This window comes from Haliotis rubra, unplaced genomic scaffold (assembly GCF_003918875.1).
Source record: "Haliotis rubra isolate DU_JTF1 unplaced genomic scaffold, ASM391887v1 Scf10, whole genome shotgun sequence".
In the NCBI taxonomy this organism is placed as follows: domain Eukaryota; kingdom Metazoa; phylum Mollusca; class Gastropoda; order Lepetellida; family Haliotidae; genus Haliotis; species Haliotis rubra.
This window is the reverse complement of record NW_025764892.1, coordinates 4,439,830-4,456,033: the sequence shown is the minus strand read 5'-3', so window position 1 is coordinate 4,456,033 and position 16,204 is coordinate 4,439,830. Positions and strand designations below refer to the sequence as shown.

At 41.5% G+C, this 16,204-nt stretch overlaps 1 protein-coding gene across 1 annotated transcript; it reads left to right on the top strand.

The window, feature by feature from the left end:
• The first annotated feature begins 12,866 nt into the window (after positions 1 to 12,866).
• LOC124266284 lies at positions 12,867 to 15,517 on the top strand. Its single transcript, XM_046701105.1, has 5 exons — positions 12,867 to 12,990; positions 13,128 to 13,221; positions 14,016 to 14,171; positions 14,452 to 14,548; positions 14,923 to 15,517. Exons 1-5 carry the CDS (start codon positions 12,985 to 12,987, stop codon positions 15,500 to 15,502), a joined length of 933 nt encoding a protein of 310 aa, XP_046557061.1. The 5' UTR covers positions 12,867 to 12,984; the 3' UTR covers positions 15,503 to 15,517.
• Positions 15,518 to 16,204: the final 687 nt, after the last annotated feature.

Sequence of the window (16,204 nt, the reverse complement as noted above, 5' to 3'; positions counted from 1 at the left end):
TGGTCCAGACTCGATTATTTACAGATCGCCGACATATAGCTGGCAATTAAAACAATAAACAAACTTTGTTTATCTTGATAACATAAACATGCAAAATATGTGAAGAAAACCTCAGTTTCTGTATTGAAATGCTTTTCGTTTTATTTATATGAATAACCATAAGAAAAATTACCATAATGGTTTCATTTATTAAGCTTTTGTGTTTAATAACGGAATTAGCTAAAGAATGGCTGTGTTTATTAGCAGTTTGTCCGACAAAGTATCTCCATGTATTATGCTGTCTTGGGTTATGATACTGAATATTGTCAGGGAAGCAACAACCTAGTCAAATGTATTAAAATGTTTTGTAATATATTTATTAAAAATATGACATAATTAGTTTTTGGAGTGAATATAGCATGAGCATGTGTCAGATGTATGTATAGGCAGAGTGTATAATGTGTACCTGCTTGGTCGAATTTCGACATTTCAATTACATTGTAACCTTGCGGGGTATTTTTCACAAACGTTACAGCTACAATGATTACAAGGCTCATTTATCCCTTTAAAAGTGTCTGTTCTTAGAAGCTGTTTGTTTTAGCAGCGTCTTTTTGTCAAGAAAGGATGTTTACTAACATATATTGACTCTCACAAATGTCTGAGGTTTGAAGAATACGGGCAGACAAAACCAATATCTCAATTAGTCGATACAGGTACGGATAACAAAACAAATCTTTGCAAGTTATACTTTGCCGTGCAGTCATTCGTAATACCTCACAAAAACACGTGCAAATATATTTTCCAAGTTTCCAAAGATAAAAGATTATTTAGAGGCAGACAAATGGTAGCAGCAGTGCGTGGGTGTTTGGGGATAGACGAGTGAGAGGTACAACGGAAGCAATACATTGTCACCGTTCACTCGACGCTTGATACAAACTGGATTTACATTGCAAAAAGCGTGATTTGTGGGTCCCCAACACATCTCCCTGTGCAATACGTGGCACATGTATTCTCACCCAAGGCAAGTCAGTTTGTTCCAAAATGCCTCTATTCACCTAGCAGCCAATGGGTACCCGGTGGGATAAGTAATTAATGTTAACCTTCTAACGAATTTCAGGCAATTGGGTTAAGCGGTTTATAATGTCTTTGCACTTTGAGCATTCACAAGTGCGTGGATACAAGCGCTATGTTAATGTCCGTTATTAGTAATGTTATTATTTTTTATTACATTGTATGTACCAGTCCCTCCGTATAACCAAAGAACCAATGTTACACAGTTCACAATGCAGACGTCAGCACGTCGGTAATAGAATCATGCACTCAATTCCATAGAGACAGCCGGGCAGTAAGAGTAAGCCAATATAACATCTCCGGGTTATCATCAAATGACTACAAACGTAATAAAACCCTTCCCTTACACCCAAGAAAATACCAGCGCCAGGTGGAACGGTGCCATATCATCATGTGTACCGTCTATTGCATCCATCCTGTGTGATCACTGGGTATCGGTATGCATGGCAACGCATGACAAAGCGTGGCATCCATGTGTCTACTGCACGTATAAACCACGGCGCTTCTGATCACTGCTGCATGTTGCACATGTGCACATCCTGATGCATGCACGAGATACTCCCATGCGCCGGACTGGCACACGGGCTCATCATCCGGGTGTTGTCACGCGGTTTTAGCCAGGTGTCAAGATGCTAAGTGTCGGCAGATAGTGCGATGGTAAATGGCAATGGTGTGACAGGGTAAATGCTTAGAAACCTGACAAGACGTGTCAAAGATGGGTTTACATCATTGTTCTTGAAACAATAGGAAGCGGGTAATTGGTTTTACTTTGGCCATGCGTGAACATTCAGCTCGTGAAGTGTGCACGTGGAGAATGTACTTTGTAACCCCGCAAGCTGAGATGTTCGTACGATAAGAATGGGGATCTGTTTATTTTAAGTTCACGTTCTGTTTGTCATTATTTGTTGTAATATAATGTTGCCACGTAAAAATGTATGCAATTAGTCCATCCCTTCATCAGTTAGAACTCCCTTCCCTAAGTTGTCTTAAATATGTGTACACACACGCGCGCACACCCGCACCATGCATGCATGCATACATACATACATACATACATACATACATACATACATACATACATACATACATACATACATACATACATACATACATACACATACATGCATGCATGCATACATACATACATACACTTACACACACACACACACACACACACACACACATATACATACATACATACATACATACATACATACATACATACATACGACTGAATCTGGAAAGTAAATACCAAATCACAAGAAAACGTTATAACAAAACAAAAATCAATAAATTGGACCGACCATGTATGATATACAGAATTTAAATACAAAACGTATTACAGAAACATGCTGTTTCACTGAAAAAATCATTCTTGTCCGATATTACGAATCCAGGTCAGAGAGACACACCCATACAGCCAATCCATTGTGGGTGACAAGGAGGTGTTCTTTATCAAGTTTTCTTTTCGAAATCGTCTTTCTACGAAGAACAAACAAATCTAGGCGTCTACCGGTGCCATGGGAATATCTCACACGGAATGTTCCACCAAGACTTCTGAAAAATAACATGCACGGGACAAAAGAAAAACAAAAAACTACATTTCCGGATTCAGAAGGAATGTTACCCAGATTACGCGCAAAACATACCAGCGAGGGTTTTTTCCCGGGAGTCTCAAATGGCAGCTTAGCGTCAGGATTCGAACCTCGGGATATGTGACAAGCGTCCAAAACATGTCGGCCTAGCGTAGTGAGGCCTGCCCTCTGTGTCCGTTATACACCAGGGGTCAACCACAAGTTTACATGTTTATTGGATCATTCTTGTAGTGTTTTGTAAATGTCCCAAATTTTCTGTGGCCATGTGTGACTATATGGAATCCACATGTTACGCACATACTCCGTAGAAATAAAACAATCCGTGGTGTTGACGCTGCCTTCGAATTGCAGCTCAGCTGTTGGGTGAATGGAGGCCTTCTCGGGGGCGTTGTAGTAGCTGGTTGTCTTAGGGCTGTTTGGCGTCTACTCTACCTCTGCTGTGCTCTGCTCTGCTCTGCTCTGCACTGCTCTAACTCTACTCTTCTACTCTGCTAAACTCTACTCTACTCTTCTACTCTGCTCTACTCTACACTACACTACTCTACACTGTGCTATCTCATTCACTGTGAAATAAAACAGAAGCGAACATAAGCATTACTCCATCAAAAACCCATTTACATATTCCAACTTGTTTTATATTTTAGCCTCAGGAAATCGTGGCAGTTTATACCCGATAGAGGTTAATTTTTAATATGAACCAGGAGTCGCCATTGCAAACAATTACTGTAGCCATTACGACTACCATTAAATCAACACTTGCCCAGTTTAAGCTGGGTGTGTACCAGCAATACATACCATGTTGCCAAAGTGTGGAACTCTACACCTGGGTTTGTGCTGACAGAAAAGCGCGTGAGACTTTGAGTGCAAAAAAAATTACAAATACCGTTATTTACCACATATACGTATTTTTACACGGTCGTTAATACGTGTCATTGTATCATGCTCATGGTGTCAGTCACTTGATTGTCTGGTTCATACTCGATTATTGACACACTGCCGTCTTATGGCTGGAACCGGGTTAGAATTGGTCTTTAGCAACCCACGCTGGTCGTAAGGGGCGACAACCGGTATCGGGTGATCAGGCTTGTTCACTTTTTTTACACATGTCATCGTATCCCAGTCGCGCAAAACGATGGTGATGATTTTGATCACAGGATTGTATGGTTCAGACTCAATTATTAACAGACCATATAAATTTAATTGGAATATTGTTGAGTGTGGCTTTAAACAACAAACAAACAAACAATACACCGGTAAACATCAAATACTTGTACCCAAGACATGTGTATTCATGCTTTATGCAAGGTGACGTTTTGTTGCCTTTGGTTAGATTGAACATAGTTAACGCACCATGCCAGTTGTATGACGGCGGTGTGTAAATATTCGAGTCTTGATCAGACAATCCAGTGACAGGCATCATGACCATCGAGCCTGATCCCATGCCGCCTATTATGACAGGGAGAGGTTGTATAGTTGTGGGTATGGTCTGAATATAATGTTTGATTGAGACTAATAAGTGATCATGTCAGCAGCAGACTCGACAGTGTTTGAAATCCCTATATAATGTGACGATGCATCTTTGTACATTAGGGGCGGTGGGGTAGCCTAAGGGTTAAAGCGTCCGCTCGTCACGGCGTCGATCCGGGTTCTATTCCCCGTATGGGCACAATGTGTGAAGCCCATTTCTGGTGTCCCCCGCCGTGCTATTGCTGGAATATTGCTAAAAGCGGCGTAAAATCATACTCACTCACTTTGTACATTATGTGTCCATAACGTGCTATCAACATATTCGGTTCGCGTCTGTCAGAGTTGTTGAAAATCAGTGACACTTAGGACCATGAATCATGTATTATTTATAGGTCACTAATGTATGAGTGCTATCAATAACATGAAAACTGCATTCTAAGGTGGTTCGGGATGAGATCGAGGGCGCCCCGGGTCATATAATAGACGTGTAATAATGCCAAGATAGATTTTTGTCAGACATTACCGTTAATTATTTGACGATTTACGGTAACGATACTATGTCAATCATTCCCATGACGCAGTATGTTGTAGTTATGCATGAAATCATGTATAGAGACATCATCCTTGTATTCAGGACACGTAATACGTAGAGTTGAGATAGATGTAGCGTTACTGTTTAGATTACTACACTTAACGCAGACCTCAGATAGATGTAGAGATACTGTTTAGATTACTACACTTAACGCAGACCTCAGATAGATGTAGCGTTACTGTTTAGATTACTACACTTAACGTAGACTTGAGATAGATGTAGCGTTACTGTTTAGATTACTACACTTAACGTAGACTTGAGATAGATGTAGCGTTACTGTTTAGATTTCTAAACTTAACGTAGACTTGATATAGATGTAGCGTTACTGTTTAGATTACTACACTTAACGTAGACTTGAGATAGATGTAGCGTTACTGTTTGGATTACTACACTTAACGTAAACTTGAGATAGATGTAGCGTTACTGTTCAGATTACTACACTGAACGTAGACCTGAGATAGATATAGCGTTTCTGTTAAGATTACCAAACTTAACGTGCACTTGCGATAGATGCAGTGATACTCTTTAGATTCCAAAATTAAAAGTTCACTTACGATAGATGTGGCGTTACTGTTTAGCTTCTTTAACTTAAAGTAGATTTGTGATGGCCACAGCCAAGGGGCTATTGTAACTCATCTACTTAAAGTCTACAAAGACTAGCACTAAATATCCAGAACCCGTTTTTGGATGTTCTTAAGGCTTGGGTATCGTGATACTAATACCACTGTCATGAGAAGATATTCTTAGAATTACTACTGCTGTAACTCTTAAACCTTTGCGTTGACTTATATTAGCTCGCTTTCTGAAACAAGAAGCAGCTTTTTGTATCTAACCAACAAATCTCCCCATCTGTTTATGTTTATAAATATGTCACAGATGCAAGAACTTGGCACTGAAGTCATTACGTCGTTTTAAATCACAACCCCGACTCCGTATCGACTCCGTCCATCATTTCTTGAAGCACGTATCATTGTACAAAAACATGACGACAACGAAAAAAGTAAATACAAAGGAAACAGCTGAGTTTGTTTAGAAGTGCACCACTGAGAATGCTTGGTCGCAGAATTCTTGGCAATGTCACACAGCAGAACGTACGTGTGGCCAATTACATAGCTTAGGTAGACGTCTACCTATAAAATACTCCGCGGTGCTTTGTACATTACTCATCGTTTTCTTCCGTTACATAAACACACAAACCTGAAGCTCTGATGGTCATATAAGGCCACCGGGAAGGGGATTGTGTGGTCACAATGACCGAATATCCATGGAGAACACCTGGAAGGCCATTCAAAGACAATATCTGCCATCCCATTCCCAGACGGTTACGCTTACGGGAAAGTGAACATGTAGCTTTCGGATCGTTCGTCCAATAGAGATCCCTGCCTGAGTGGCCAGGGTTTACAGGCGTAACGCTCAGGGTCCACTTGCACAAAGCGGTCTTAACGCTACGACCGCCTTAAGTTAGAGTTTGAGTGTTACGATAATCGTAGCTCTAAGACGCTTTGCGAAAGTGGGACCTGAACACTTCGTGTAGGTGAAGGTGTAGGTGTAGGTGCAGGTGTAAGTGCAGGTGAAGGTGTAAGTGTAGGTAAAGGTGTAGGTGAAGGTAAAGGTGTAAGTGAAGGTGTAGATGAAGGTGTAGGTGTAAGTGTAGGTGAAGGTGTAAGTGTAGGTGAAGGTGAAGGTGTAAGTGTAGGTGTAGGTGAAGGTGTAAGTGAAGGTGAAGGTGTAGGTGAAGGTGAAGGTGTAGGTGTAAGTGTAGGTGAAGGTGAAGGTGTAGGTGTAGGTGTAGGTGAAGGTGGTGTAGGTGTAGGTGAAGGTGAAGGTGAAGGTGTAGGTGAAGGTGAAGGTGTAGGTGTAGGTGAAGGTGTAGGTGTAGGTGTAGGTGTGTAGGTGTAGGTGTAGGTGATGGTGTAGGTGAAGGTGTAGGTGTAAGTGGTGAAGGTGAAAGGTGTAGGTGTAAGTGTAGGTGTAGTGTGAAGGTGAAGGTGAAGGTGAAGGTGTAGAAGGTGTAGGTGTAGGTGTAGGTGAGAAGGTGAAGGTGAAGGTGTAAGGTGTAGGTGTAGGTGTAGGTGAAGGTGTAAGGTGTAGGTGTAGGTGTAGGTGAAAGGTGTAGGTGTAGGTGAAAAGGTGTAGGTGAAGGTGTAAGTGAAGGTGAAGGTGTAGGTGAAGGTGAAGGTGAAGGTGTAAGTGAAGGTGAAGGTGAAGGTGAAGGTGTAGGTGTAGGTGTAGGTGTAGGTGTAGGTGAAGGTGAAGGTGTAGGTGAAGGTGAAGGTGTAGGTGTAGGTGTAGGTGTAGGTGTGAAGGTGAAGGTGTGTAGGTGTAGGTGAAGGTGAAGGTGTAAGTGAAGGTGAAGGTGAAGGTGTAGGTGTAGGTAGGTGTAGGTGTAGGTGTAGGTGTAGGTGTAGGTGTAAGTGTAGGTGAAGGTGAAGGTGAAGTGTGAAGGTGAAGGTGTAGGTGTAAGGTGTAGGTGTAGGGTAGAAGTGTAGGTGAAGGTGTAGGTGTAAGTGTAGGTGTAAGTGAAGGTGAAGGTGTAGGTGTAGGTGAAGGTGAAGGTGTAGGTGTAGGTGTAGGTGTAGGTGTAGGTGTAGGTGTAGGTGAAGGTGTAAGGTGTAGGTGTAAGGTGAAGGTGAAGGGTGAAGGTGTGTAAGTGAAGGTGAAGGTGTAGGTGAAGGTGAAGGTGTAAGTGTAGGTGTAGGTGAAGGTGTAGGTGTAGGTGAAGGTGAAGGTGAAGGTGTAGGTGTAGGTGTAGGTGTAGGTGTAGGTGAAGGTGAAGGTGTAGGTGAAGGTGTAGGTGTAGGTGAAGGTGTAGGTGTAGGTGTAGGTGTAGGTGAAGGTGTAGGTGAAGGTGTAGGTGTAGGTGTAGGTGAAGGTGAAGGTGTAGGTGTAGGTGTAGGTGTAGGTGTAAGGTGTAGGTGTAGGTGTAGGTGTAGGTGTAGGTGTAGGTGTAGGTGTAGGTGTAGGTGTAGGTGAAGGTGAAGGTGAAGGTGAAGGTGTAGGTGTAAGTGTAGTGTAGGTGTAGGTGTAGGTGAAGGTGATTATGTGTGTAAGGTGTAGGTGTAGGTGTAGGTGAAGGTGAAGGTGAAAGGTGAAGGTGTAGGTGTAGGTGTAGGTGTAGGTGTAGGTGTAGGTGTAGGTGTAGGTGTAGGTGTAGGTGTAGGTGTAGGTGTAGGTGAAAGTGTAGGTGTAGGTGTAGGTGTAGGTGTAGGTGAAGGTGTAGGTGTAGGTGTAGGTGTAGGTGAAGGTGAATGTGAAGGTGTAAGTGTAGGTGAAGGTGAAGGTGAAGGTGAAGGTGAAGGTGAAAGTGTAGGTGTAGGTGTAGGTGTAGGTGTAGGTGTAGGTGTAGGTGTAGGTGAAGGTGTAGGTGTAGGTGTAGGTGTAGGTGTAGGTGAAGGTGAAGGTGAAGGTGTAGGTGTAGGTGAAGGTGAAGGTGTAGGTGAAGGTGAAGGTGTAGGTGTAGGTGTAGGTGTAGGTGAAGGTGTAGGTGTAGGTGAAGGTGAAGGTGAAGGTGAAGGTGTAGGTGTAGGTGTAGGTGAAGGTGAAGGTGTAGGTGAAGGTGAAGGTGTAGGTGTAGGTGAAGGTGTAGGTGTAAGTGAAGGTGAAGGTGAAGGTGAAGGTGTATGTGTATGTGTAAGTGAAGGTGAAGGTGAAGGTGAAGGTGTAGGTGTAGGTGTAGGTGTAGGTGAAGGTGTAGGTGAAGGTGAAGGTGTAGGTGTAGGTGTAGGTGAAGGTGAAGGTGAAGGTGTAGGTGAAGGTGAAGGTGAAGGTGTAGGTGTAGGTGTAGGTGAAGGTGAAGGTGTAGGTGTAGGTTTAGGTGAAGGTGTAGGTGAAGGTGAAGGTGTAGGTTCAACGAAGTGACTAAGCTCAGACTAACGTAACATACAAACTTCAGTGCCAAATCTAACCTGCTACAACTCGCTGTACAGAGTTGCTCCCCTTAGTCGTGCCTGAACCCGATATTAATAGTTAACCCGACAGGTTTGATCAAAGCGGTTAACGTCTGCGACGTCCATCGTTTTGGAGTTTTAGTCCGACATCAAGCTCTCACGCCTTGATGGAGCCAATCTACGGTTTACTAGTCGATTTTCAAATCCAACTCACTAACTCGAGCATCAAAATACCCCTCACTATTCCATAATTCTCCTCATGCTAAAATTCGTTATACCCCTCGAAACGTTCCCATCTATGCAGCACGTTCATGGTTAATGGTCTGTTTATAATAGGACAGCGGCACTGAGTGACTGCAAAAAAATCATGTTCTACTTTTTATAGCACATATATACAGTACATAGTAGTGAAGTCAGTGTTATGAAACATTTTTTTTCATGACTGAGAGAAGTATCAGACGGGGTCTTCTTTGATGTGAGAACATCTTGTGTTAATAGCGTTAACCTCAGTGACAGTATGACGTTGTTCTCCCTCGCCTTGTGTACGGAGACGGGAGGCGATGTTTGTGCACAGTTTCTTCACACGGGCCAACAAAGCCTTAACACTTCTCTGTGTTTTCTCGGAAAGTAAACGCACGCGAAATGGTTTTTATTAAACTTACAGTCACTTTAATTATACACAGATATTATTTGAACTCGGAAAAGTAACAAGTTCTGCAAAGATGTCGTGAAAATATTAGTGTTATGCCGCTTGTCAATATTCACATGCTGCACGTCTTAAACTCATTTCCGTTTTGATGAATCATAATATTTGACGAGAGCTCGATGACAGGCAGCTGGTTGTCCGTGGAGATGGGGGGAGGGGGTAGGGTGCACATGCAGGGGCGTGGCCGCGGAGCCGGACTACAAGACCATTCTATGTGCACGTATCACAATAGTCGTAAGGTCAATAGTTTAAGCTAGCCATGTTACAATCTTGTCTTGATAGAGAGAGTGGCGAAGGAGTTTGTTATTCTGGTTTTCATCCTCGCCTTTAAGCGTCGTGCCATTAATGTTCTGTTTTGTTTAACTGTGTAACACTGGTAACCAGGTTCAAAACCAACATGACAAACTATGTTGTTATTTCATCCTGAGCAATAGACCTTATTATTTAATTCAGGCAATCTTATGGGGGAAAAAATCGTAGACGAGCTATACGAGACATTTTATGGGCGCTTTAGAAAATTCTAAATTCAAGCGTATTTTACCTGTTTGTGAATATGCTGTGTCTTAAATAACAAGTGACACTTTAATATACACTTGAATTGTTTATTAAAGTCTTATTAAGACTATAAGCACGTATATCTGTGATTTGATATAGCGGCATGGCGTTGTTTTATCATATATGTAATAGGTAGTGTTATCGGCGCGATAAACCAGTTCGACAAATCTGGTAGATGACATATCACGATATATATGCAAATATGGTAGATGACATATCACGATATATATGCAAATATGGTAGATGACATATCACGATATATATGCAAATCTGGTAGATGACATATCACGCTATATATGCAGATATGGTAGATGCTTCCTTCCTCAATAAACTACTGACTAACGTTCCTTAGTTTCTGATATTTGGAAGGCCTAATAGATAAAATTAATCACAGGAACATAACATTTCTAAACACATTTTATGAATATCGTTCTGAATTCTTGGTCAATGGCAGGTGACAGAATGTACATATATAAATGAAATTTCGAGAGAAGCATTCAGAACATCATTCACATGTAGGTAGGTGAGTTGAGGTTTTCCGACGGAAGCACCCGATGTTTCGGTTGCTATGACGTCAGTTGGATGTATTATGACGTCATGCTATTGTCTGCACACGGATCACATCTCTCGGAGTACAATCGTGCTCCTAGAATCTATTAGTGACCCAGGAACAAAGTCTTTGGGGTCCAGAGCAGCAGCTCGTAAAGAAATAATCATCTTTCATATACAATATGTAAATCCAGACGATTCAAATAATTAGTAACTTTCGATTATATTTCAGAATTACCCAGAGTTCAAGATGCCGGTCGTCAGACTTCTGTCTAAATCTGAGTGTGAACTGTTTGATTCCGAAGTGAATGGGCGCTTTGCACAAAGACAACCGATAGTTAGGTGAATGATCAGCTTAGTTTTCAAACATAATGGAAAATTCAGTTCCCCTCAATTGTACAAAAAACAGCTGTAAAACAGAGTGATATCAAAGAATGATAAATATATTGATAAATTTCAGATGCCAATGATACCTACTGTTTTGTACGTATTTCAGAATTCAATGATTTGGTCCCAAAATTTGTCACAATCAAACAAACTTTCATCCGCTCTGAGCCAACGGGCCAAACAACATTCCAAGGAGCATGGGCTCCGGTTACAGATAATGGCTGACCTGGTCCAGATGGACTGTCTCTATCCTGACCTCCAAGAGGTTAGGGTCCGTTACCAGTCTCTGGAGTTCTTGGACCAGAAGGTCTCCCTCAAGGAGCAACTGTATCTCTTTGCGGAGGACCTGGACATTTGAAGGGACAGCGGAGTCACAAGGGAGAGGGTGAAAGATTTGTCCACAACGCAAGAATCAAATTCAGGTTTCCAGAAAAGGACAATTTGTCAGTCAGGCAGAACCCTGACTCCGTCCACAGTGATCTGTCTGTAGAACATGTATCCTCAACAAGAAACGACCCCACATAACTGTTTATGGGCAAACACCATACACTCAAATCTCCATCTGTTTCGGAAATTGTTCATAAATTTGTAAACTTCAATAATGTTGATATCGAACTAATTAACCTACTAAAACAGATTTCGTGGAACTATTCTGTCCTGCTGTTTCTGTTCAGGGGACTATATCACACAACCTGCATTATAATTGATTTTGAAATCAAATTCAGAACGTTTGAAAGCGTTGGGTACACAAGATAATCATTGCTCATCAGATTTTAAAACAAACAAACCAAAAAACATCTCCCAAAATATAGCAATTGGAGTGGCGAATTCACAGTGCGTGAATATATATTTTGTAAGCAACTTTAGCAATATTCTAGACATATCGCGGCAACGAGACACCTCATAATGAAACGAACCCGGTATTGTGACAAGCCAAACCTATGACTACCTCCAACGTTCCGGTACCTATAGGTATACCAGGTTAATCATACATGACGCATTCACCTAAGAATAATGCAGAGGTGGATAAGTCCAAAATTTCATATTCACTTGAAATTTTGTCATTCTTTTTATTTGGCCTTGTAAAATGCCATGTCACTCAAAAATACTTCATTATATGCCACACCTTTGCTGATATTCAAAATCTCGTTTCAAAGTAACAGTACTTTACTATGCAAACGAACGTCGCTCGTCTACCTCCCATTAATCTTGGGGAAATATGGGCGTATCATGAAAACTAGAGCACATATTTAAAAACAAAATTCACAGCGATATTTAATATAATTGTGTGATCAAATTCTGAAATTTTCAACCAAATTCGTGATTTTCGACTTATCCAACATTATCGATTTTGCATGACTCTTTCGTGCAGCTGTACTTAAAGCCTGGACCAAGAAACAAATGGTCAACAGAATGAAGACCAATATGTACATTCAGCGTGTGACACATCAACAGATCTGATGTTCGTAAACCTATGTTAAAGTATAGGAGTTACGATCACCTTAGCGCTAATATCGCTTTGTCTACGATTATCTGCATGAAGACTGACTGACTGACTGAGTTTAGTTTTACGCCGCTTTTAGCAATATTCCAGCAATATCACGGCGGGGGACACCAGAAATGGGCTTAACACATTGTGCCCATGTGGGGCATGAAGACTAATTTGGAGGTAAGCTGTCAGTGTTCCAACAAAGATGACAAAAATGTTTTGGAACTACATATCGTACAATACTATAAGAACATATAAAGATTTATTTAATGAATGAATGAATGAATATTGCTTTATGCAGCATCAGCAATTTTCCAGTTATTCGCGGCGACTATTTTAATGATAAATAACAAAATGTAAAGACGCTGTTTCGCATATGTTATCTCATTCACAATACACTTCAAGAATACCACTCGTTTTACCCGGTTTTCAGTATATTCTTGTTGAAGTGACTTTGAAAGCAATCTCTGATAAGTGACCTCAAGTAACTTGGCTGCTTAATATACCTGCTAGCATGCACTCGGGTTCACTCGGCAAATTCCGTTTGATTCCGTTTGATGGAAATGCAGTTACGATGACGTAGTTGCTTCATATTGTGACGTCATGCTATTGTTCGTCATTGTCAATCGCTACTGTAGCAGCAACACGGCGCAACTCCCGTTCAACAAGAATGTCACGTCAAACATAACACACAGCCTTCCTTTCATATGGAGGTAAGTAATTATACAAACTATGAGTGTAAGTGTGCAGACGTACGTCATAAGGAATATGTTTCTTGAAGACAGTAAGAGAGTTAACGTCAATGATGTTAAATAAGTAAGATAACACAAGTTTGATGTATTTATTCCAGTTAAACTTGGGAACGCTGGACGCATTGGTTTTGCTGAGAGTTGATGGAATAGACGATGAAGTGTGGGGTATTTTAGCTCAAGGGGAACCAAAAGGTAACAGCTGTTTGTTCCGTCTGGGATTGTTCTTTTTATCAACCGTAACAAGTCAGTTGTAAAGGAACATTATAGACAATCACGTGAATGTACATGTATTCTATTAACGATTGGTATTTCAATTGGAAAGAAATTGAACACTGGTTTTTCTTTATCATTTATCGGTCAACATATATGATAAAAGCCAACCTTTTCGTCAAACAGTAAAGGTATGCTTAAAGTCGTACACAGAATATACTTTATATGTTTTGGCCTAACACATTTACACTTGCTAACAGTGTATTTATTATGAACGATTGTTTGAATGACTAACGGTACTTTTACCATACCCCTTTTTACAGTTACAACCCAACGAGCGAGTTTGGTTTTACGCCGCTTTTAGCAATATTCCAGCAACATCACGGCGGGGGACACCAGAAATCGGCTTCACACATTGTACCCATGTGGGGAATCGAACCCGGGCCTTCGGCGTGATACAACCCAACGTCTCTATCCCCTTTGATAAATGTAGGAAAGCATTCATAATGCGACACTTTTTAAAAATTATCTGTAATTAATGTTCTGTGCCTTTCCCACATCTTCACATTACACACGTTTAACTGTTAGAAAATCCTAAGCCTGCGTACGTCAAAAGTATGGGACAAGGAACGAGCTTTGGTTTGTGTCTTGGATCACATTTTACAATACACTCGCATTTCGTTTTATTTTAGGATAGTAATCGTCACTCACATTGACTGGTGACACAATAATTACAGGATTCTGAAAGTGTACAGATACGCACTTAATCCTTTCAGAATTCCGCAGTACTCCCCCGACTGGTTTGATCAAACCAACCCCAGTCCGTTCAGTGCCTCAGAATCCATGGGACTATCAAGAACCTTACAGACAGAATGTAGCGACATCGAACCTTACCTCGGCCTTCTGTCCCGTTACTGGTGCTACCAGGCATGGTCAGTATATTCCACAGGAGCACCAGAACGATAAATTGTAAAAGTAATTTCTAATTTGTGAAGTAAAGCCACACCTGGAATAATGAATGTCGTTTTCAAGCACGCAGCAAGCCATTTTTTCGTGTAAGCCTGATAGGTTGCAAAGCTTTATATTTAGATCGTATTGACGGATTGTCCAACTTTTTTAGCAACAATCATGTGTTAGCCCGGTTTTTTTTAATATAATTTATAATGGTAGCTATGCCCCTGGTTTCGACATTTTTGCCATTACATTTATCAGATGCCAGTGAGCTGCAGACTGCTAGCCCGGATGTTCAGAAACTCATCAAATCCATGAAGATCACAGAGAGACAACTGAATTTTCAGCTGCTTCAAAGGTCAGAACACCTTTTCCTTCCTATATGTACGTACGACTGTGGAAACGTATCTGGTCCCAAGTGGTGGAAACATGATAACGATATATTCTCACGAGAACACACGAAGATGACAAAGTTTGGATTCGTGTATCGCCGTGAGTGAGTGAGTGAGTGAGTTGGATTAACGCCGCATTGAACAGCATTTGAGGCGTGTGATGACGTCAGATTCATGTCGACCCAAACTGACTTGGGTCTTAGACAGATTATTGTTGAGGAAAGCCTTGAGGAAAGTCTGAAATTATTTATACCTGAGGTTCTACAGATTTGGCTAAACTCAGTGTCGTCTTTTTGTGTTAAATCGAGTCGTTACTGCAGGAGTGTACGATCTGTTACAGGGCTCAGATGTACGAACGGGAGCATGAGCTCAGTCGAGACAGGATGGTTCTCGCTGATAAAGTCCAAGACTTGACTGAGTATGTCGAGAGTTTGGAGCAGAAGAACAGTGACCTGAAGACACGTTTCAGACAAGTCACAGAGGAGAACAAATCCCTCAGCACCCAGGTGGACCGCTTGGTGAATTACCTGGAGGTGGTGGCGGCAGAGGAACTGCGTCTTCAGAGAGGAGAGGGTGAAGGTGTTAAACTCGGGGGACTCGCTGAGAGCGTGGAGATCCTACAGGACACGGAGTTTGACCAGCTGGACAGCTGGACGGACCTGTCTCCTTGCGACAGTGTCGTGAATGTAAATGAATCGGCCAATGAAGAGATATCTGCGCGGTTCCATTCTCCGGCTAGCAATGGTGCGGGGAGTGAAGTCCGGCTCATCACCGAGGATACCCCTCCTGTTGGTTCTTCAAAACAGAAGACAAAGAAATCACATATACCGAGATCTCTGTTCGGACGGCTAAGTGGAGCTTTCGGAAGAATACGGGGTCAGATTAGACCTGAGAGAAGTGAATTGAAGGATGGAAATTAAATTTATATATTTGTATATTTTGATATTTTTCTTTCATTATTTTGATACATCTTGGATAAACACAACTGTGACGAGACATTGTGAAAAGAAGTGAGATGGTTTATTAACATCGCGTTTATGAAGATGGTTTATTAACATCGCGTTTATGAAGAAAAGTGTACTTATATATACATTTATATCGATGCACGTGCGCGAGTGTGCGTGCCGGTGTTCGTGCATGCTGCTTGTACTAGTCCGAACTGATGTCAATAATGATAGGAAAATATAAATATAGTTGCAATCTAGAGGTAGTTAAGTTGAAACTAGAAGACGTTTGTTGTTGTGTTGAACCACCATGGCAACATTAATGCGATAAAAGGATAAGTACGTATACACCTAGCTCTATCTCCCAACGTGCAGATTTACTAGAATTGCGATGTCAAGAGCCCATTCACCCGTTGGGATTCCGGGTTCGAATCCGTCCCCAGCAACCTATACTCGCCAAGAGGAGACCAAATATGGGGGCAGGCTTGGCGATGGCGATGTCATCGTACCCCGACGGCGTGGAATATTGTACAAAATACCCATTTCTGATTTAATCAGACTGCAAGAAAACAGTCAGATTACAGTAAAACCTGACGTTTTGTACTTGTTCTGGACGGAAACACACGATATTTCGAACATTTATGTCATGGTCTTACGTTTAACAATTTAATAGATGGG

Coding starts and splice junctions, on each gene's coding strand:
- LOC124266284 (XM_046701105.1), top strand. Junction 13,222..14,015: donor AGCTCAAGGGGAACCAAAAG/GTAACAGCTGTT, acceptor TAATCCTTTCAG/AATTCCGCAGTACTCCCCCG. Junction 14,549..14,922: donor AATTTTCAGCTGCTTCAAAG/GTCAGAACACCT, acceptor GATCTGTTACAG/GGCTCAGATGTACGAACGGG.